The following is a 23,737-nucleotide window of genomic DNA, read 5'->3' as shown; positions in this document are numbered from 1 at the left end:
TTTTCTAACAAGGCAGGTTATAATATTCTATAAAAATTAAACACTAAAAGCAAAGTGAATAAAGACGACGTTGGATTTATATCCTGTCCTCACTCCAAATCTCAGAGTGGCTCACAATCTTTTTTATCTTCCTCCCCCACAACAGATACCCTATGAGGTGGGTGGGGCTGAGAGAGCTCTCACAGAAGTTGCCCTACCAAGGACAGCTCTGAGATAGCAAGGCCATTCCAGCAGCTGCAAAGTGGAGGAGTGAGGAATCTCCCAGATAAGAGTCTGCACGCTTAACCACTACACTAAACTGCATAACTCATAAACCACCATTAGACTAGGCCTTGAGTTCTTGTAAGCCTCTTACACCTGCCATAGCTCTGGCAGAGGTTGTCCTTGAAAGGGCAGCTGCTGTGAGAGCCCTCTCAGTCCCACCAACCTCACAGGGTGTCTGGTATGGGGGGAGAAGATATAGGTTATAAGCCGCTCTGAGTCTCTGATTCAGAGAAGGGCGGGGTATAAATCTGCAATTCTTCTTCTTGGAACTCCTGATTATGTATCTAACCACTCACATTTTACTCCCTCTTGAAAACCTCAGGGAGATGTATATGTTCTGTATGTTGTGTTAAATAGTAGCAAGAGTCACCAATCACAGAGAGCAGTATGGACTTCCAAATACTGTAGATAAATGGAACATCAGTGCATAGCAGCATCTAGTGGCTAAGGGATAAAACTGTAAAACTCTTGCAGTTCAGCTTTGTAAAAACTTTAACAATTTGTAGAGAAGAAAATACAAAGCAACTGTTAGGGAGTGTTTTTTGGGTACAATTCATATTTAAAGATCAGGGTGAATGCTTTTAAATCGCACTGGAAATTTCCTTATGCTGCCTGTTCAGTAAAACAATGGAGAAGTGAAAGGTGCAAAAGAAGATGTGGCCTGGCTGTTCTGAAGTTAAAAAAGGTAAAGGTAGTCCCCTGTGCCAACAATGAGTTGTCACTGACCCAAGGGGTGATGTCACTTCTACTTGTTAAATATTTGTGTCCTGAATATTCCCAAGAGGGTTTACAAAAAAAAGTTAGAAGTGTTTTTTTTTAAAAAAGCCACTATAACATCATTTAAACTAAAACCATTAATAAATGCAGTTAACGCCCCCCTTCCCTATTTGATGCATTCAGAGGAAGAGAAGATTGGATTTATACCCCACCCTTCACTCGAAGTCTCAGATCTCCTTTCCCTTCCACTTCCTTCCCCCCACAACAGATATCCTGTGAGGCAGGTGGGCTGAGAGAGCTCTGAGAGAACTTGTGACTGACCAAGGTCATTCTGGCAGTTGCATGTGGAGGAGAGGTGAATCAAACCCAGTTTTTCCGCTCAGATTAGAGCCTGCGGTCGGAACCACTACACCAAACTGGCTCTCACCAGGAAGTGTCTCCCATCCTGTACCTCAGGGTTAATAAGTGAATATTAATATGCACATGCTAGCCATTTGGCTTCGCTGGATTCTTTGATCTCCCGCAGGGAAAGCTAGCAAAGCTTTGTCCAAATTTTTGTGAAATTTCCGGTAAATACATCAAGCTATTGTTTCTGGGGGACAAACCTGTCACAGTGTCTCAGGGAGGGAACATACACAGTCGGCTCAGAGAGCCTGGGAACAAGAGCAAGCAGGGCTTTTTAAAGCAGGATCGCAGTTCCGGCCGTCTTGGCATCAGAGGGTATGAGCTAATATGCAAACGAGTTTCTGCTGGGCTTTTTTTTAAAAAAAGCTAAACAATTATTTATGCTAACAATTGTTATGTTATGCTATGCTAAACAATGGTGATGTCAGGGGGTGTGGCCTAATATGAAAATGAGTTCCTGCTGAGCTTTTTCTACAAAAAAGGCCATAAGAGCAAGTAAGACTCCCACTCAACCCCCGACCAGCAGTCGCCTCCCTCGCTGCCTGGCGACTAGCTGTTCCGGGGCTTCCTCGCTTTGTAGAGCAATCACTTCCTCCTCTTCCTTCTCCGTGGGCTGAGCGTTTTGGTGCCTGCTGGGGTTTTGGTGCCTGACGCTGCTTTGCCGCTCTGGCCGTTGTGGCGCCGCTTTCAAATCCGAAGCCCTCGTCAGCAACTGGAGGGGCGCAAAAACAAACGTCTCCTCTCCTTGCCCTGCCGCGGAGCAACACTGGAAGGTGCGTGAGGGGACTGGAGGGGGCCGGGGGTGGTGAGGCGGGATGAAGCTCCGAAGCGGGAAACTTCCGGGGCTGCCGTGTTCGTCCACGGTTGAAAATCCCCTCATTGTTGTATGATCTTCAAAGGATACAAGCCGGCGGTTCCACCCACCACGCTTTGGGAAGCATAATCTGTATGATCTTCAGCGGTTAGGAACAACTAGTTAATTAACAATCAATTTAATTGCGGCACGAGCTTTTCAGCAGCCCACGTTTATTTATTTAAAACATTGTTGCCTCTCTACCCAAGTAGCCTCCCCAAGACATCGAACGTTAAACCAGCATTTAAAATATAAGTTGATAAAAATATTTAATTCAGTAAAGCATACCAGCACAATAACAGTGCAACCAGGGAAAGGGGCCAGTAACAGTTAGTGGGGGGAATGCCACACAAAATAGATGCCTGTAGTGTCATCCTATACTGGCGGATATATCAGTCTTCCTGAATACAGAAAGCTGTAGTATTTCTTTTGAATGCAGTGGAGCCAGAAAACTGAAATGCGGAGGATAGGAAGGATTACATGTCTAAAAATGCATATAAAGGAAAGACAGAATGATCCATTTACAACAACATTGTAAGAAATATTTCTGAAGAAAATGTTATCTGATTTCAAAATATGTGCACTTGTTATCAAGTATGAAGGCACATGAACAGTTTAGGGTTTTTTTTGAGGACACACTGCCACATTACTGTGGGTAATTTCGAACATGGCTGGATACATATTTCTGAGTGCAAAATACACATGCTGTTTGCCAAGTACATGAATAGATTCACTATGTTCCACTTTACAATGTATGCTGTTCACAGTGCTTTAAACAGGGCCCTTTTGTTTGTATTTTAAAGAAGAGTACACCAATTTATATATTTTGCATATCGGATGGCCAGGATGTGTTCAGAATCATGGTTTACATGTAAACTCTCAGTCTGAATATAGCTTGGGGTCTTGAATTAATTATCCATCTGATGGAAAAATACTTAGAGTTCCAGGAGTGTGTCATTCTTTTAATACCCTTTTAATTCATACTCTCCTGATTTGTTTAGCATGTTTATGATATGTTTATTTTTCACAGGCTGGTATTTTGGAGTTAATGCTGAACTGATTGAATTCTATAATTGTAATAGCATGTAAAATCTCCAGGAAACATGCTATGAGGATGTCAGTTACCTGAGTTTAGTTTTCATACAATTTTTTCCCAACTACCTTGTTTCACTTTTCTGATGGAGTGTTTCAGGGGTATTGCTTCTCTGTAAAAACATCAGATCAGTATATGGGCTCAGGTGTGGGCTGGTTGACAGGCTGTATTTTAGCTTGCACCCTGACCTGGATGGCCCAAGCTGGACTAATCTCTTCAGATCTTGGAAGCTAAGCAGGATTGGTCCTGGTTAGAATTTGGAAAGGGGACCCTAAGGAATTTCAGGGTCACTATGTGGAAGAAGGCAATGGCAAACCACCTGTTAGTCTCTTACCTTGAAAAACCTAGGGGTCATCATAAATTGGCCTTGACTTACACACCTTTTAACTTGCATGTAGGCCATCTAAGGCATAAGGGGTGGGGTGACTGATCTGACTTTTCTGTTTAATCCAAGTTCGGAAACCACTGTTCTAGGTATTTGAAGTTAGTTGCCGATATTTGATTGAGCTGGGATCTTAATGATGCTCTGGTCAGCAGAGTCTGGTGTAGTTAATATTGTTGCTGACATAATGTAGTTCTGCTAAGTAGGGGGGAATCTGCATTCCAAAAGTAATGAGCGGAGAGGGGGCCTGAGATTCCACACCTTATTTCTAATTATTTAGCCTTGATAAAAGCAGTTGGCAGTGGTGTATCTACACTGGCCTTTATAGGTGAGAAAAGTCATGCATGACTCTTTTTTGTCCCCATTTTTTCAGATGTCAGCTCTGCCTAGGAGAGCTAGAACAACAGCAAAGCCAACGACATCAGAAGATGAATTACCTTCCTTCCTTAAATCGTGAGTTGAAACTGATGTTTGTTATCTTTTTAATCCAAATTAGACATATTAGCATTCCAGGGGCCATGTGACCATATCCTAATTTTATAGTTTTGAAAGTTGTTGAATTATGTCTTGGCCATGGAAGTCTGTCCTAAGGTGCCCAGTGGGAAAGTACAGGAAATTGTATTAGCTGCATTAGCACAACCACTTATATTAGGAGGGGGATCTTGGGGTTTGTGGGGGGAGAAGTAGATGAAATAGAGGGAAATATTTGTTTCTCCAACTAATGCATTGGCTTGTAAGGCTTTCTCTCCATATTGGACATATGAAGCTGCCTTATACTGAATCAGACCCTTAGTCCATCAAAGTCAGTATTGTCTACTCAGACTGGCAGCGGCTCTCGAGGGTCTCAAGCTGAGGTTTTTCACACCTATTTGCCTGGACCCTTTTTTTGTGGGGGGGAGATGCCAGGGATTGAACTTGGGACCTTCTGCTTCCCAAGCAGATGCTCTACCACTGAGCCACTGTCCCTCCCCTATTGGTGAAATAGTGTAGCAAAGCAACCCATTAAAAAAATTCATAATTAATTCAGAAATGCCAAATTGGGAGGGGGGTATAAGGAGTTATTTTTGAAGGAGTTTAATTTTTAACTGGTTTATGTTGCATAGGAATGTTGTTATATTTATGTGTAGAGATGAGACCTCCCCATATCATGTAATCCAATAATTCCTCCTCCACCCCCTTTTTTAAAAAAAATGATACTTTGAATAAAAACAAAGCTTCTGTCTAGGAGAAGAGAAAAAGAACTTACAAATTTGCTTTTGTTTCACAAACCATGGAAGTGTACCCTCTGAACAGTAGACAATACAGTACAGATGCTAGCCATGTGTGTGAGCAACTGTGAACTTGCGTGTACTTGTTTATCTGTTTGCAAGGAGGAGCCAATGCATTTTCATTTTACAAATAATTGAATTACAATGTAGTTTAAATCACATGGTCATCTGTACATGCATTGAACGTAACATAAGAATTACTTAACATGCATACAAAGAAATCTCTCGGCTTGACTTTGCGAACGAAGATTTAAGAAGGGTGCAGTAGTCCATGTCTGCTGCAGGCTCGCTGGTGGCTGACAAGACCAATGCGGGACAGGCAGATCCGGCCACAGTGGCTGCAGGGAAAAGTCTGATTTGGGGTTGGTGCTGTAGCAGTGCGATTTTTCCTCAATCTCCTTTTGTCCTCAAGACCAGCTATGCGTGCATTCTCAAAGGAAGAGACAGCCTGGTGGATGGTATGCCTCCATGCTTTGCGATCTGAGGCTAGGTCAGACCATTGGTGATGGTTGATGCGACAGGTGCCAAGGGATTTCTTCAAGGAGTCCTTGTACCTCTTCTTTGGCGCCCCTCTATTTCGATGGCCGGTGGAAAGTTCGCCATACAGAGCAATCTTGGGAAGGCGATGGTTTTCCATCCTAGAAATATGCCCTGTCCAGCGCAGCTGCGTCTTCAACAGCAGTGCCTCGATGCTTGTAACCTCTGCCCTCTTGAGGACTTCAGTGTTGGTCACAAAGTCACACCAGTGGATTTGAGGATGGTGCGAAGGCAGCGCTGATGAAAGCGCTCAAGGAGTCGCAGGTGATGATGGTATAAAACCCACGATTCGGAGCCGTAGATGAGGGTTGTCATCACAACCGCTTTGTAAACATTGATCTTTGTGCCTTTTTTCAGATGCTTGTTGCTCCACACTCTTTTGTGCAGTCGGCCAAATGCACGGTTTGCCTTTGCCAGCCTGTTGTCAATCTCCTTGTTGATCTTGGCATCTGAGGAGATGAAGCATCATGCTAAAGAAATAGAAAGAAATACCAAGTTGTTAAATGTACAGAAATTGTGCATATCCCTGTTTGCATATTATAGTGAATGCATGCATGCACACATGTACATCTGTTTATAAGAGTCAACATACATTCACTTTACAAATGAAACTGGACTAATACCTGGATAAATGTGGGTTTTAAATCACATTTTCCTTTTTACATGCATTGACTGTAACATGGGAATGCCTCAAAGCACATAATTAAGAAAATCAAGCATTAAGTGTACATGGGTTATACATGATTGCACTATAGTTTGGGCACAGGACTAGAATGTACTTTGACATTTCTTGTTCACTTACAGTTTAAGCTCCATGCAGCCACACTCCCCTTGATCTTTTAGCTTCAATTATCTTCCTTTGCAAGTCGGAAACACAACACTTAACAAGGGGGATTAGTGGTATAGAAATGTTAAGTAAGAATTTGGTTACATGTTGAAATTATAATTTATGTTCCATGAAGCAATACCTTTTAGGAGGAAAGTATGTTGATATGAATATTAATGAGTGAATACATTCAAAATTGCGTCATGGAATATAAGTAAGGATAGAATATTGGATGGGGTTATCCTGGTAATGCTCACATGGCTTGGAAGATCAGATGTCAATGTTTGCTTTCAACATCTTTGCTGTGATTGCTGTTTTAACGTTATGTTGTAGCCCACTTTGAGTCCCCCACCCCCTTGGGGGCCAAATGTACAATATATAAGTTTTAAATAAATAAATGACAAATTCATATATTTTTAGCATGAGTGAATATGTAAGTTAACTTTTCTCTTAAGGTGATTTAAACAAAAATTAGAATATCATAATGGTTTGTCTAAAGTTCAAAACAAGTAACTATTCTGTTGTTTCCCAACTGGTGTATAGATACACAGAATACACAGAATACCCAATTATATTGATTAGGGGAGGGATGGTGGTTCAGTGGTAGAGCATCTGCTTGGGAAGCAGAAGGTCCCAGGTTCAATCCCCGGCATCTCCAAAAAAGGGTCCAGGCAAATAGGTGTGAAAAACCTCAGCTTGAGACCCTGGAGAGCCGCTGCCAGTCTGAGAAGACAATACTGACTTTGATGGACCAAAGGTCTGATTCAGTATAAGGCAGCTTCATATGTTCATATGTTCAATACTATTAAAATTGGCCCTCGTGTCATGCCACCTCAAAACAAGGTTTTGTAGTCCTTCTGGAGTATTCTTTAGGTTTGGACTCTGATCACTGTCTAGGGCAGGCCTGCATAACTTGTGGTCCACCAAGCCTTAAGTATGATGACTAACCAGATGCTGGGTGTAAAAACATCAAGACAGGTAAGCACATGATAGGCCATAGCACTTGGCTTGCTGGCTACAGTTTGTTCAAGCTACCAGTGCGCTTGGGTTTTGCCACCGCTTTTAGTGCACTCTAAGAGATGCACGTCATTCTGAAGCTTTGGGTTGCATAGGATGATGAGGGTGGTGGGCAAGATGGCCTTCAGGGATGCGTGTATAGCACTACTGATAAGATGATATGTTCTACTTGTCTTTTTCTAACAAGGCAGCTACAATATTCTATAAAGATTAAACACTAAAAGCAAAGTGAATAAAGAAGATGACATTGGATTTATATTCCATACTCCAAATCTCAGAGTGGCTCACAATCTCCTTTATCTTCCTCCCCCACAACAGATTCCCTGTGAGGTGGGTGGGGCTGATAAAGAGCTCTCATAGAAGTTGACCTATCAAGGACAGCTCTGAGATAGCTATGGCTAACCAAAAGCCATTCCAGCAGCTGCAAGTGGAGGAGTGCAGAATCAAACCCCATCCTCCCAGATAAGAGTTCGCATGCTCAACCACTACACTAAACTGCATAACTTATAAACCACCATCAGACTAGGCCTTGAATTCTTGGAACTCCTGATCGTGTATCTAACCACTCACATTTTACTTCAACTCTTGAAAACCTCAGGGAGATGTATATGTGTATGCTGTGTTAAATAGTAATAGTCACCAATCACAGAGAGCAGTATGGACTTCCAAATACTGTAGATAAATGGAACATCAGTGCATAGGAGCATCTAGTGGCTAAAGGATAAAACTGTAAAACTCTTGCAGTTCAGCTTTGTAAAAACATTAACAATCTGTAGAGAAGAAAATACAAAGCAACTGTTAGGGAGTGTTTTTTTGGGTACAATTCGTATTTAAAGATCAGGGTGAATGCTTTTAAATCTCACTGGACACTTCCTTATGCTGTCTGTTCAGTAAAACAATGGGGAAGCAAAAGGTGCAAAAGAAGATGTGGCCTGGCTGTTCTGAAGTTAAAAAAAAGGTAAAGGTAGTCCCTTGTGCCAACAATGAGTTGTCACTGACCCAAGGGGTGATGTCACATCTACTTGTTAAATATTTGTGTCCTGAATATTCCCAAGAGGGTTTGGACTCTGATGACTGTCTAGGGCAGGCTTGCATAACTTGTGATCCACCAAGCATTAAGTATGATGACTAACCAGATGCTGGGTGTAATAATATCAGGACAGGTAAGCACATGATAGGCCACAGCATTTGGCTTGCAGGCTACAGTTTGTTCAAGCTACCAGTGCACTTGGGTCTCGCCACCATTTTCAGTGCTGGTGCCACAATATAAAAAACTGTGGTGCCCATTATAAGCATTTTGCTATCCATTCTGAGCTGTGATTTCATTGACCTTGTATTCCTGCATGGTTTGTATGTTTCCTACTTCACCTTTTTTTTTAAGTTAACACCTGTATCATTTATAACTCCACTTTAAAAGTTTCTCTCTTATTTTTTCAGATCATCGGAAGAGGAGGAGATGTATGAAGAGGAGTGGGAGCCCAAAAAGAAAGCTACAAAAAGGGCCAGGGTCCCAAAAACAAAAGAGCCCAGAGCAAAAAAGGCAGCTGTAACCCAGAAGAAGACTGCTGTGCCTCGCAAAAGGACCAAGAAAGTAGTGGTGAAAGAGGAGCCAGTAAGTAGTATAATGAAGAAAGCGATCTGCTTTCCAAAGCCTTGAATATAATGGTTGACATATCTATTGGATGAAACATTGTTGCCCACCATGGATATATCAGTATTCAGGGTTTATAGCCTGTGTAACTCCATCTTCCAAATTCCTCATCAAAGGTACCTAAGTAAACTCAGCAGTTATGAGATAAGTGGACAGGTTCTCTCGTGGATCAAAAACTGGTTATTTAATAGGAAACAGAGAGTGGGTATAAATGGGCAATTTTCTCAGTGGAGGGTGGTAAGCAGTGGGGTACCACAGGGCTTGGTACTAGGTCCATTGCTTTTTATTAGGTCCAGTTCATTAGTGATTTGGAGCTGGGAGTAAGCAGTGAAGTGACTAAGTTTGCAGATGACACTAAGTTCTTCAGGGTGGTGAAAATCAGGTAGGACTGTTTGGATGGGAGACCACCAATGAAGTCCAGGGGCGAGACACACAGGCAGGCAGTGGCAAGCCACCTCTGAACATCTGATGCCTTGAAAACCCCATTGGGTCACCATAAGTCACCTGTAATTTGATGGCAAACCCTCCCGCAAAAAAGTTCTGTAGATGCTCTATACCTCTAGTGAAAAAGATTCTACAGCACCTCCCTCTGCACACTTATGAATGAGAGTGTGCACACACAGCTTCACACAAGCAATTGATTGCAATTTCCTTCTGTGCATGAAATGAATTTCCATTGCAAAATGTATAATTGAATAATTCAGCACCTGCTCAATACCAAGTCCAAGAGCACAACCCAACTCGGGCTGGCTCTGTGATCCACTGTTTTAGTGCACAGTCATTTAGTATGTCTAGGAATCTCAGTGAGACAATGTCAGACATAACAGGGAAGTCTAAATCTGCTGGAGTGGGCTAGCACATGCTTCTTATTACTTAACTATTGCATGTTAGGGCTCACCCAGGTTCTTTCTTAATTCAGGATACTGGATTCAAGTATGGTTTTGCCAGTGGCCCTTTGTGAAGATAATCTAGATAAAGGTTGCACTTGAGAAGTCATAGCCTTCTATTTAGCTTCCCAATACATTGTGCATCCATTTTACATTTATGAGTGTTTACACACACACAAGTAGTAGAAAGGCAGACATGGGACTGGGGATCTCGCGTATCTTGAATAGAGTTATGATCCCCTTGAAAAGCCAGGTTTGCAGCTTGGGAGTGCTGCTTAACACAGTGGCCACATTAGTAAACCAGGTGACTTCTGTGGCTTGGACTGTGTTGCCCAACTCCAGCTGGTACATCAGCTGCGTCTTCTCCATATGTTCCTGCTCTGGAATTAAGATCACTGAGAGATGCCCTCCTGACTTTCCCACTGATTGACAACACTTGTTTGGCATGTACAACAGAGAGGACTTTTTCCGTGGCTGCTGCACAATTATGGAATAACCTCCCATAAGAACATAAGAGAAGCCATGTTGGATCAGGCCAACGGCCCATCAAGTCCAACACTCTGTGTCACACAGTGGCAAAAAATTTTATATACACATACACTGTGGCAAATAGCCACTGATGGACCTGTGCTCCATATTTTTATCTAAACCCCTCTTGAAGGTGGCTATACTTGTGGCCGCCACCACCTCCTGTGGCAGTGAATTCCACATGTTAATCACCCTTTGGGTGAAGAAGTACTTCCTTTTATCCGTTTTAACCTTTCTGCTCAGCAATTTCATCGAATGCCCACGAGTTCTTGTATTGTGAGAAAGGGAGAAAAGTACTTCTTTCTCTACTTTCTCCATCCCATGCATTATCTTGTAAACCTCTATCATGTCACCCCGCAGTCGACGTTTCTCCAAGCTAAAGAGCCCCAAGCGTTTCAACCTTTCTTCATAGGGAAAGTGCTCCATCCCTTTAATCATTCTAGTTGCCCTTCTCTGGACTTTCTCCAATGATATAATATCCTTTTTGAGGTGCAGCGACCAGAGGTGAGGTGCTGAGAAGGTGCTGAGAAGGGCCAAACAGGGCGGGTTGGTTTCCTCGCGGCCGCTCCAGGAGAGCCCAGCCCGGCTCTTAAAGGGGCCGCCGCCCCGCGAGGAACGCCTGGAGAGGGCAACGGCCGCCACTCCCCTCCCGCCCGCCGTGGAGTTTTCTCTCTTCCTTATCCTCACCTCCAATAAACTAAATGGTGAAGTGCGGGGTTAAAAGAGGCCGGTGGTGAGCATGCTTGCTCAAAAGTCAGTGTTCCTGGAGGAGATTCAGCACAGACTGGCTCAAGAGCAGCAGGCGAGGCTGGTGGCACCTTTAAGACCAAGGAAGTTTGATTCTGCGCCCAAGTTTTCATGCGCAAGCACACTTGGGCAGATATTTGCCGGCGTATAAAACGACTGGGCGTATAAGACGACCCCCCCACTTGAAGGCATGTTTTTCAGGCCAAAAAAGTCGCCTTATACGCCGGCAAATACGGTAGCTTTTTTTATCGGCAGTCCTATTTGGAGTTTTTAAACCGTTAACTTTTATGGGTTTTACAACAGTTGTTTTATTGGCTGATAACAGATGGGCAATGTGAGGTGGATTGGAGGTGTTCCAAATTGGACCGGCTCAAAAGGAGCTGTCCCAAAGCATCCACACACTCATCTGCAAGCCATCCCCATCCTGTCCACGGGGCGACACAGACACAATCAGATGGCTGTCTTGCACCATTCCTATTACTCAGTTGGTTTCCCCAAAAAACATTTTTAGTGGTCGTACGTATGTGATGCACATGCACACGTGCTCGTCCTCATGCGCATATGCGCTCTGAACAGTTTTTTGTTAAAAAAAAACCCAGATGAGGCTTGAGGGAGCTTTGTGGTTTTCATACCATCAAGGTACCTTGCTTGCGCCCTTCTGCTTCCAGATGGAGAGGAGGCGACTGGCATTCAGCTCAAAAATTTGCTACCACTTCTGAAGTAATAGCTTTTTGAGTTGCACTGTGGAGGATGGGGGGTGAGTATGGGATGAGGACAGGCAGCAGATGTTTGTGTGGGGAAGGATTTTTGTGGTCGATTTCTAAGGCATCTCTAAGTTGGTCCAAAGTGCTGGTATGTAATGTTTTTTATAATGATTTATAATAAGGTTTTATGATGTGCTTTATATTGTTATGTATAATAAATGTTATACATAAAATAAATTGACTAATTTCATAAGCCATAAAAGTATTAGTACTTAGTTCTGTATGTGTGTGTGCAATACACATTTATGTAAAAAACAGAGCTTTACCTATGCATTATATTGCCACCCAGGTACTTATGTTGTGAGCTCAAGGAAAGCTGATGTTTAATTCTTAAGCTGTCATGTTTTCAAGAGATTTCTTCCTGTTACAAATATCTTTAACAGTCACCCAGCTGTCTTACTTATTTGGGCTCACAACCTTTAACTAATTTCATTAAATAACTAATTTTGTTCTTAAAAAATAGAACCACTTTCAAGATTATTTCCCCCATAAATTCACTCAATTGATATATGTATCATATTAGTGTATTCTTGTGGCCTTTAATCATGACATCAGTATACTATTTTTAATAATTACATTTATAAATATATATAAATGTGATTGGCCGTTAAACCACATCTTTGAATTATGTGTTCCTTAAGCCCTTGATTAGGTTCACTGTTTTCCTGACACTCCTTCCACGTGGCTCTAACATCCAATTAAAATGTTCCTTGTGTCTTTTGATATGATTAGCTGTGTGGTAGCCTCATGTCTAGTTAACACCACTGTCAATATATCAGGTAACTGCATTTAAGCCCAGTGGAGAAAATTTGTACTCTAGAAGGAACTGTGCTTATTTCAGGAAGCATATGATCTTTGTAGTCTTCCGTGGTTGTTCATGGGCACCATTGATGTCTGCAGTGCCTTATGTGCTATCTCAGGTAAGTGCCTGAGCCCAGTAATTAGTATCAAAACAGTTCCCAGTGTGTGTGTTTGTGGCTTTTTGTGTGAGCCTTAAACTGACTTGATCTGGCTTGTGAGTTATATGTCTATAATTTAAAATTCTGTACCTGGGAAATAAAAATTATATGGATTTGTGCTAAGTAAAGCTCAGTTCTTCAAAATGTACGTAATTACTTTCACAGGTATAATTTATTCTGGTTTTCCTACTGATTCCCACAACTAAAGATCTTATTCAATCCCTTTCTTGCCTCTGCGATTTTGGCAGTCACTGCCATTTCAGTGGTAATTTTCCAGATTCCATGATAGGAATTCCCTTTTAAGAAATACTGAGATTCTTAGACTGTATTCAGCATCTTAGGCTGTATTCAGCATCTGCCCTCACATACAATACTTTTTCTGAGCTTCCACAGAATCATAGAGTTGGAAGGGACCTCTAGGGTCATCTAGTTCAACCCCCTGCACAATGCAGGAAACTCGCAAACACCTCCTCCTAAATTCACAGGATCTTCATTGCTGTCAGATGGCCATCTAGCCTCTGTTTAAAAACCTCCAAGGAAGGAGAGCCCACCACCTCCCAAGAAAGCCTGTTCCATTGAGGAATCGCTCTAACTGTCAGGAGGTTCTTCCTGATGTTGAGCTGGAAACTCTTTTGATTTAATTTCAACCCATTGGTTCTGGTCCTACCTTCTGGGGCCACAGAAAACAATTCCACACAATCCTCTATATGACAGCCCTTCAAGTACTTGAAGATGGTGATCATATCCTCTCTCAGCCGCCTCCTCTCCAGGCTAAACATCCCAGCTCCTTCAACTTTTCCTCATAGGACTTGGTCTCCAGACCTCTCACCATCTTCGTCGCCCTCCTCTGGACCTGTTCCAGCTTGTCTATATCCTTCTTAAAATGTGATGCCCAAAACTGAACACAATAATCCAGATGAGGTCTTATCAGAGCAGAGTAAAGCAATACCATCATATCACGTGATCTGGAGTATACTTCTGTTGATACAGCCCAAAATTGCATTTGCCTTTTTAGCCACCGCATCATACTGTTGACTCATGTTCAGTGTATGATCCACTAAGACCCCTAGAACTTTTTCGCACATACTACTGCTAAGACAAGTCTCCCCCATTCTATAACCATGGATTGGATTTTTCCTACCTAAATGCAGAACTTTACATTTATCCCTGTTAAAATTCATTGTATTAGTTTTAGCCCAGTTTTCCAGCCTGTCAGGGTCATCCTGTATCCTGTTTCTGTCTTCTTCTGTGTTTGCAACCCCTCCCAATTTAGTATCATCTGCAAATTTAATAAGCATTCCCTCTATTCCTTCATCCAAATCATTGATAAAGATGATGAACAAAACAGGTCCCAGGACAGATCCCTGAGGCACTCCACTTGTCACTTCTCTCCAAGAGGATGAGGAACCATTCACAAGCACTCTTTGGGTGCGATCTGTCAACCAGTTACAGATCCACCTAATGGTAACAGGATCCAAACCACATTTTACCAACTTGTCAACAAGGATAGTATGTGGAACCTTATCAAAAGTCTTACTGAAATCAAGATAAATGACATCTACAGCATTCCCCCGATCCAGCAAGGTATTCACTTTCTCAAAAAAAGAGATCAGGTTAGTCTGACATGACTTGTTCTTGAGAAACCCATGCTGACTCTTAGTAATCACATCCATTCTTTCTAAATGTTCCAGGACTGACTGTTTGATGATTTGTTCTAAAACTTTTCCAGGTGTAGATGTCAAGTTGAACTGTGACATGACATAGCCTGAGCCACATATTGGGTTAGATCCTGCAGAAGATTTTTGCTAATGAAAGTTGGTGAACCTGCAGATCTTGTGACTCCTCTCTCATACAGTGAGGAAGTCTTGTTCTGGTGATAGAAATCTCCCTTCCATCAGAGGAGTTTACCACAGAACCAAAGGTCTTATCTTTATTTTCCTTACAAACAATCCCCTAAAAAACTGCATCCAGAATTTTCAGGATAAAATCTTGTTTCATATTTTTAAAGCTAACCTTGAACTGTATAATAATTAATATAATTTTCATGTATAAGTAATATATTTGTATTTAAAGGTGAACTTTGCATCATTTAACTAGTCCACAGTGTTTCAGAATTAATCTTTTCTTTTGTCAATGCTTGTTCTGTTGGTGACTTGGTCAGGACACATCTTTACCTGTTCCTGTTCCTGGAGGGAAGGAAGGAGGGGCACAATTTAAAGAAGAGACAAATCTGAGAAGTCCAGATAAAAAGCCTACCATACTTCCATTGAAGAATCTTGGTTTAGAGCATCCTGAATGTGGCCTGGATAATGCTGAAGAACCCTCCACAAGTGCTGTATCTAAAGAGAAACTGAAGATGGAAGAGTCTGAAGAAGACTTTACATTTGATGAACCTCCTTTAAAAAAGTTAAAATCATCGATGCATTCTCAGGGAAATCGTGTAAAACATGCTGCATGCTCTGCAGTGAATGAAGACCAGAAAATGAATTGGAATATAGTGCAGGTACAGGATCTGTTCCAACTGAGTGCTTTAGCTGTTTGAACTTACTGTACTGAGATGATAACGTTCCATGTTCAGGGATATACTGCAAAAAGAGTGATGTTTCTTGTAGTCTTGGCTTAAGTTGATTCATAATTTTTTGTTGTTTGGTTATTTTACTTTGATTCCTTCTATTTTATTCTTAATAGTAAATATGAATGCTTGCCACTGACTTTGAGATTTCTGAATTGCTCAGGTTTTTTTTTTAAAAAAACCTTCAGCATAGGCCCCACCTAATTTACCTGAGATATCTCATCCCATGCTTTGTTGTAGGTAGCTTTGTTTGTTTATCACATCTCTGTTTCTCTTTGGAGAGAGCATTCCCCCTCAGTCTTGTGAGTGTTCTGGCTGCTCCCATTCTGAAGGAAAAGTAGAGAGAATTACATTTTTTTAAAAATTCCTTTTGTGTTTTGTGGGAAAATAACAAATAACAGCTTGTAATCTCTACTGAGACAGCTGAAGGCCTTCTGCCATTTTATAAGCTGACATAATATTGGGGGAGAAACTGTTTCTATATGAATTTGTATTGCCTGAATTTAAGATGGATTAGAAGTAATCAAAACTGCTAATTATTATTTCATATACATGTAATTATTCCTATAGTGTTTCTTGGTTATAACCCTCACAGGCAAAGACCTAAGTCTGAAGGGAACTGCTTGTGTTACCTAGCTGAGTTGGCTCTTTCATCTTTGTTTTCTGGATCTCAGTCCACAGCTCAGGGTATGCAGCTATCTTGCTATCAGTATCATGACTTACTATAACAACACACGTGATCAAGTTGAGCCAGTTTGGTGTGCTGTCAGCATAGAACTGGGGAGGCCTGAGTCTAAATTCCATTCAGCCACAAAGCTCACTCGGTGTCTTTGCACCATGTGCACTCTTTAATTAAACTTAGGCAGTGCTAGAGAACACATTTATAGTTTTAAACATTCTGTCTTCTGGAACATCACTGTTTGCAAGGACTTTGGTTGTTGTTGCAGGTCTTGTCACAAAGGACTGGTATAGAAGAATGGGTGTGCGCAAACATAATCCGTCTCTTCAAAGATGATAATACTATTCCTTTTATTGCCCGGTACCGAAAAGAGCTCATCAACAATCTGGAAGCCGATGCGTTGCGAGAGGTGCAACAAACGTTGGAGGAACTACAGTATGTGGTGGGGTGGAGGCAGGAATGGGAAAGTTGATGCAAAGTCAACAACTTAATCATCACTGTCATCTTTCATGTATAGAAAAATTAGGATTTCCCCCTAATGTGTGTTGTCTTACAAAAAAATCATACCCTTTTACCTGTGTCTGCTTTCATCTAGTCTGCAATCTGATGTTAAGATGCCTTTGCCTTAGACGTTTCCCGTGATGTCTCTTAGTAATAACTCTCTTGCAGGGTTTTCTTCTGTTTGTATGTTTTTGTATACATATTTCTATCAGTTGATACCCTCTTTGCATCAGCCTCACAATCAAGTATTCTGTAGTATATTTTGTTAATTTTCAGGGTGCCACCATTGCTAACTCTACCTGTTTTTGCATACAGAGAGGAGTAGTGGAGCTGTATTCAGTGTTCCCTCTAAGCTGAGTTAGCGTGAACTAGCTCACAGGTTTTTAGCCTCCAGCTCACACATTTTTGTCTTAGCTCAGGAAAGATGACCCCAGAGCACACTAATTTATGCAGTAGCTCACAGCTTTAATGCCAGTCGCTCACAAAGTAGAATTTTTGCTCACAAGACCCTGCAGCTTAGAGGGAACATTGGTTGTATTATAATTTAATAAATATCTTAACCAACCTTTCCCTTTTATTTTAGAACTGTTGTCAAAAAGGTCCATGGCACAATACAGAAACTTAAGAAAGAAGGAAAGCTGTCAGAAGATCTCTTAACTGCTTTGTTAAACTGCAAAACCTTGGAGGAGCTGGATCATGTGGTTAGTATTCTTTTAAAGCACATATACAAAGTGCTTCTAGTTCTATTTCAACCATCTCCTTTCCTTTCTACATTGGTTTGTCTGCTGAATTCCTGTATATTTGTCATGGAGTTCCTATGCATTTTGAAGGACTTCTAAAATATTGGCAGAGGTGGGGAAGAACAGTATAGGGAGGGAGGGTGTGCCATTGCTTCTGGCTAACAGGTTGCATGGTGGACATCTTTTTTGACTGGGAGCAGTTTCTGCTGCCATACAACTTCATTAGCAACCTACCCTGCTCGCTTACTCAACTTTTGCCCCCCCCCCCAGCTCTGCAACTTCCTTCCATGCACAGCAACAGCAGCACCTGCCCAGCAGCTTCATGCTCACAGCAATGACGACAGTAACTCTTGATCTTCCCCAGCAATGGCAGCAGCGGCAACTCTCCCACCTGGTAGCTCCCCCCCCCCCCCTGGTAGCAGTGGTGGCAGTTCTCCTAGGCACCTTCCTGCCTGGCACCACATAGCAATGGTCATGACTTCAGCAACTGCTTGCTGCAGTGCAGGCAGAAATGAAGTATTTTAGTGTGCCTTTAACATATTAGTGTAGTGTAAAAAATATCACCCAGCATTCTTTTTAGGCTCTGTGTAAATATTATCTCTCTGTGAAAAAGTAAAGTACTGCAAAAAAGATTGGAGGTGACAAAGTCTAGAATGTTGCCATGTATCCAGTCATAAGTTACAGGTAGGCAGGTAGTTTCTTCATGCTAAAGAGTCTCCTTCCAGCTTAAAAGGAACAGCCTCAAGCTAGAGGAAGGCCCCTTGGGCTGGAAGCTTTGCTCAGTGGAACAGTAGAATACATTTTTGGTTCAGATACCTTTATTGGCATTCAGTAGGATACATGCCAATTTGTCATTCTCCGCTGCTTTTTACTTTACTACATTCTGTTCATGTATTTTGTGTATGTGTTTTTATCTTAGTATGGTCCATATAAAACTGGAAGTAAAGGCACCAAGGCTCAGAGGGCCAGACAGCTGGGATTAGAACATGCAGCCAACTTGCTCCTTGCAAATCCTAGAGAACTCAACCTGTTTTCTTATGTCAAGTCCAATGTGGAAGGTAAGCTCCAAGGGTAATCCGTGTGTATGGCTTGGTTTTTCAGATAGTCCTTTAATGCAGGGTTTCCCAAACTTTTCTTTTCCGTGGCCCTGTTATTTTTACACTTCTCCTTTGTGGCCCACTAACATTCGGGGGTGGAGCCAGGAGACAGGAATTATGTCATTTCCTGCGGTGTCACTTCTAGGTCAAGGGCCAAGTGATGTCACTTCCAGGGCACACTGAACCAAAACTCCACCAAAACCAAAACTCCACCTTTTCCTGTGATGTCACTTCAAGGGCACTCCCCCAAACTTGCCTCTTCTTCTGAAATAACTTTGTTTTCAGAAAAATCTATCTGAAACTCATGCTGAGCCAAAATGGGGGTGGAAAGTGAGTGGTCTGCAGCATTTTCATACATTCCCAGGGTCCTCTCTTTCCACCCTCACACCTGCATGCACCTATCTGTTTGTGTGTTCTTCTTCAGCTTGCAAGCACTCCTAATGCCCATGTTCAATTGCCTGCACCACCTACACACCCCTTCCTCAACAGCACTGGCCAGTGTATGCAGTTGGAAGCGCTGTTGCCATTGCCATCAGGAATGCCAGTGCTGTGTACCACTCACACTGGGCCCTGGCACCTGCTGTACCTCAAAATATGCTGACACATTAGTAGGCCCTTCCTTCAGCAGCTACAACCAAGCTTGCTTGGTTTCAAGAAAATCTTTCGACAGCTATTTGTCATACTTTTCCTTGACTGAAACACTGGGAAATTGCTGTAAAAGGTAGCAGAGAATTGTACTGCAATTAATGAATTAATTTCAAGTTATGTAAAGTTCATACAAGCTTTTCTGCAGTTATCTCAGAAAGGATATTTATGAGGGGCTTGCAGCTTTTTACTGGCTGTGTTTCCCCATGCCTTTAAAAGCAACCTGTTTTGCAGATATTTAGCCAGTGAACATCTATCATCCTTTTAAATATCTATAGCAGGAGTTTAATTTTGGTGTCAGATAGCTGTTAAAAGCAGGACCAGTAAAATGCTGCCAAGTTCATAGTACCATTACTTCCAGTGCTGTTGAGATATACAGCAGTAATCTCCAATAATCTCTTCCTGCCCCACACCTCTCACTCTCTCACTCACACAGAAATCTCATAGAAAGGCTGGCTGACTACAACTGGGGGTGCCAACTTTTAATTGGCAGAGCTCCTATGTCTGCAAGAACAGTATGATGAACAGAAAAGTTGCATCCAGTAAAAATGGAAGGAAAGAAAGGGAAAGAATGAAATGGAAAGAAAGGAAAAGAAAGACATGGAAAGAAAGAACATAAGAGAAGTCATGTTGGATCAGACCAGTGGACCATCCAGTCCAAAAAATTCTTCCCCAAAAAGCACCAGACTGTCCGCCAGTGGGGCCAGGGCATTAGAAGCCCTCCCACTGTTGTTTCCCCCCTGCCCCCAGTACCAAGAATATAGACAGAGCATCCCTTGCAGATGGAAAAAGAAAGAAGGGGGGACAAAGGGGAAAAAAGCCTTACTCACCATCAGATTATCCCAGCCAGCAACAATTCTGCCGAGGGGTCGTTTGTTAAAAAAAAAAAAATAGCTACTGAAATGCCCACTCCCCACCTCTCCTAGCTGAAAAAACACACACCCCTTCTTTGCCTCCCAGGCCTCCTGGGGAAATCTCCCCAAAAGAACATACTTCAAGGCACATGAAAGCTCATACTTTGAAGACCACTTCATGGATCTAAAGTGCCAGTGGATGCCAGCTTTTCTTTCAAACACTGGGAGAGGGGGAGAAGGAAGGAGAGACAGCCCAGCTCCCCTCTGCACAACACAGAGATGGGGGAAGGAAGGAAGCCAAATGGAGCTCAGGCTTTGCAGCCTGTGTCAGTCTTCAAGGCTAGTTTTTCTTCACAACAGAGAGATGGTGGAAGGAAGGAAGCAGAGCAGAGGTCTTGCTTTGCTGGGGGCGGGGCTAGCTTTGACTTTTCTTGTGACCCAGTAGTGAGGCTTCCGTTGTCCGGTACCGGGTCCCGACCCTGCAAATGGGAAACAGTGCTTTAATGCATCAAGGTTTAGTCTTCAGGCCAAATACTCATAATACATGTTCTTTATTCAGTAGCTTACTTTATTGGATGTATATACTGTTCTTCCTTCGAGAGCCTTAGAATGGTATACATTTATTTTTATTTACAGAATTTATATTCTGCCTTTCAGCCCAATCAAGGCCACTAAGGGGACTAACAATTAAAAGCTGAACATTATAAAACATCATAAAACCAAGAGTATAATTCATATATAAAAACACAGACCCCAAAATTAAAATACAGGGCAGGAAGGTGGGAACACTGGATGAAACAAAAAAATCTTCAGCTACTGGCAAAAGACAGTGATACAAAGGGATGGACTAACATCCCTGAGACGGGAGTTCTGTTTTTTATATGAAGCAAATATTTAACCATTGATCCATGGTTCCACACTGTGACACCTTAATCCTTGATTAGACACCTAACTGACCAATATCCCCTCTGTCTTATGTGGATTGAAGTTCTGTTTATTGTCCCTCATCTAGCATGTAATTGCCTCTAGGCATCTGTACAAAACATCTATTGATTCAGCTGGTTCAAGTGTAAAGCGAAAATGGAGCTCGATGTCATCAACCTATCAGTGGCTAGTTCACATATGCTTCTATTACTTACACCTGCGTACTTGTTACCCCTTACTTGTGCCTCTTGTTGGAGGCAGCCTTCCTCTTTTCACCTTGTTCCAGACATAAAACTGGAAGCTTGTTTGTTGTATTAAAAGTGGGAACTTCCAGCCAAAACTAAGCTCTTTTGAATCTATTGCAGTGGAACCATCTGCTACTTAAAAGGCAGCTTCATGGAGTGAAATGGCTTTAACAGAAGCAAATTACTTTGAACTTTCCTTTTAAAAAATCAACTGACAAGTTGATTTTGCAACCTAACTTGGGGGCACAGGAAACAGGGAAACTAAACCTGCTCTTAACACTTTTTTGATAAGAAAATGCTTGGTTGTACGATTGCACAGGGTCTGTGCATAGACTGGTGTTTTAAAGCTGTTGTGTATGACTTGTTACTTTTAAAATAGTATAATAAGCAGGGGTCGCTTTGCAGAAAAATGGGTGGTGGAGCTCATCCAAGGATTGTTATGCAGCTTCACCTACCATTCAATGGACAAGGTGGGGAGGAGGAGATGGAACCCTCAGAAAGGTTCAGGAGCTGTGCTCCTTTGAGCTTCTGCTGAATCATGTGATGACATGAAATAAGTTCTAGGCTAATTCGTAAGAATAGGTTGGGTCCTCCATTCTATGCTTAGTAGGGGGGTACAGGGGAGAGCCAGTTTGGTGTGGAGAGCCAGTTTGGTGTAATGGTTAAGTGTGCAAACTCTTATCTGGGAGAACCGGGTTTGATTCCCCACTCCTCCACTTGCACCTGCTAGCATGGCCTTGGGTCAGCCATAGCTCTGGCAGAGGTTGTCCTTGAAAGGGCAGCTGCTGTGAGAGCCCTCTCCAGCCCCACCCACCTCACAAGGTGTTTGTTGTGGGGGAGGAAGGTAAAGGAGTTTGTGAGCCGCTCAGACTCTTTGGAGTGGAGGGCGGGATATAAGTCCAATATCATCTTCTTCTTCTACAGTTTGTGAACAATTTTTTTTACTCTTAATGAGTGACTTTTTCAAAAATTGTATGTTTGCACCTGGAGGTCATGTCAACCTCTGGTGACTGATCCTTACTGGGGGCCTGGAGGATATTCAGAGAGGTGGCTGAATGGAACCTGCCCTTGTCCTCTCAAGTGGGTATTTCAAGGATGTCTCCCATCTAAGTACTAACCATACTTAGTTTCTGAGATCTGACGAAATCAGGCTTGTCTGGGCTATCCAGGTCAGGGTCTTAATGAGTGACTTCTAAAATGGATTGGAGAGTTTTGTTGAGACCAGTTTTAAGATGTTACCTCAGATGTAGAGGCTGTTTAATAAAATGACTGGTTGAGTGGGATAGCTGTTGGGGCCATGGCTCAATGGTAAAGCACCTGCTTTGCAAAAGTTCCCCAGGTTCAATCCTTGGCCTCTCCAGTTAAAAGGATCAGGCAGCAGTGATGAGAAGGACCTCCACCTGATACCCTGGAGAGCCAGTAGTGTCAGACTATGCAATATTGGCCTTGATAAAGAGGCTGACTCAGTTTAAGGATGTGCGTATCTGTGGTGCAGCAAGAGGTTGATTGCACTTTGAAAAGGAGATAAAAATTAGCATTTGAATAAATTTGAGTTAATTTTGTTAAATCACATTTTTTGTGTATCTTACTTCATATCTGTTACAGTACATATAGATTAATCTGTAGGGGGCAATGTTAGACAATAAAATGCCTTGATCCTTATAAGAATCTTCCTGCAACAGTTTGCTGTTTCATTTTTAGAGGTTTTTATGTTAAAGATATGGAATTGGATATTTTGTTGAAGGAAGTTCTAAATGTCTACTTGTTAAGTGTGGTTCAAATACCTAGCAAATTCATTATATTTAAGTGACTCCAATTTTGCAAACTGTTGGGAAATAACTGGGTATTTTTTATTCATTTCCCCCCCCCTCCTTTTTCCCCAATGTGAACCCAAAGCAATGTATATCCTTCTGTCCTGCATTTTATCGTCGCAACTCAGTGAGGTAGGTTAGGCTGAGTATTTGTGACTGGCCCAAGGTCAACCAGCAAGCTTCCTTGCCAGAGTGGGGATTCTAACCAGGGTCTCCCAGATCCTTTGTCTCAACTTTATAAACATATCGAATCCAAGATAAAAAGGGCTGCATAACATTGGTTCCTGCCGATTGGTCAGCAGCATGATGCTTTTTATTGGCTAGGCCTGCTATAGGCCTGCCATAGGCCTGCTATAAAAAACACCTGATAAATAGGATGGCTCTTCTGTCTTCACTTCCCATTCTGCTGAGTTCTGAGATCTGGAGCCTACTGATGGACCTGCCAGCCCCTGGTGCTCCCTACATTGGCTTGTGATTCCATCTTGTTTTCAATTAGGCTACAACTGCAAGTAGTAAAGAGTTTATTGTTGGATGACCATTACCTTTTGTAATGTAATGAATTTTGGTGAGCCACACTTCAGCTACCCTGAGGGTTTCATGGAGGTTGTGTTGGTGAGTTATAAGTTTTGTCAGGTACAAGTCCCTACAGGGATTTGTTTCAAGCTGGTGGTTCAGTAACAGCTTATTGACTTTCCTAATATTATTGTCATTGCTGATTAATGGCTAATTGTCCCAAGCATATTCATATATCTGCTATTCCATTGTTTTATG

General features: G+C 42.1%; 1 protein-coding gene across 1 annotated transcript in view; it reads left to right on the top strand.

Moving 5' to 3' along the window:
- The first annotated feature begins 1,907 nt into the window (after positions 1-1,907).
- Positions 1,908-23,737, top strand: part of SRBD1 (S1 RNA binding domain 1) — a 293,248-nt gene continuing 271,418 nt past the window's right edge. Inside the window, exons 1-7 of the mRNA XM_060247694.1 lie at positions 1,908-2,159; positions 4,088-4,167; positions 8,800-8,974; positions 15,060-15,401; positions 16,418-16,584; positions 17,234-17,351; positions 18,310-18,448. Of these exons, the coding sequence (XP_060103677.1) occupies positions 4,088-4,167; positions 8,800-8,974; positions 15,060-15,401; positions 16,418-16,584; positions 17,234-17,351; positions 18,310-18,448 (1,021 nt within the window). The 5' untranslated portion in view covers positions 1,908-2,159. The remainder of the gene's footprint in view (positions 2,160-4,087; positions 4,168-8,799; positions 8,975-15,059; positions 15,402-16,417; positions 16,585-17,233; positions 17,352-18,309; positions 18,449-23,737) is intronic.

This window comes from Heteronotia binoei, chromosome 1 (genome assembly GCF_032191835.1).
Source record: "Heteronotia binoei isolate CCM8104 ecotype False Entrance Well chromosome 1, APGP_CSIRO_Hbin_v1, whole genome shotgun sequence".
NCBI lineage: Eukaryota > Metazoa > Chordata > Lepidosauria > Squamata > Gekkonidae > Heteronotia > Heteronotia binoei.
This window is presented reverse-complemented; position numbering and strand designations above follow the sequence as displayed.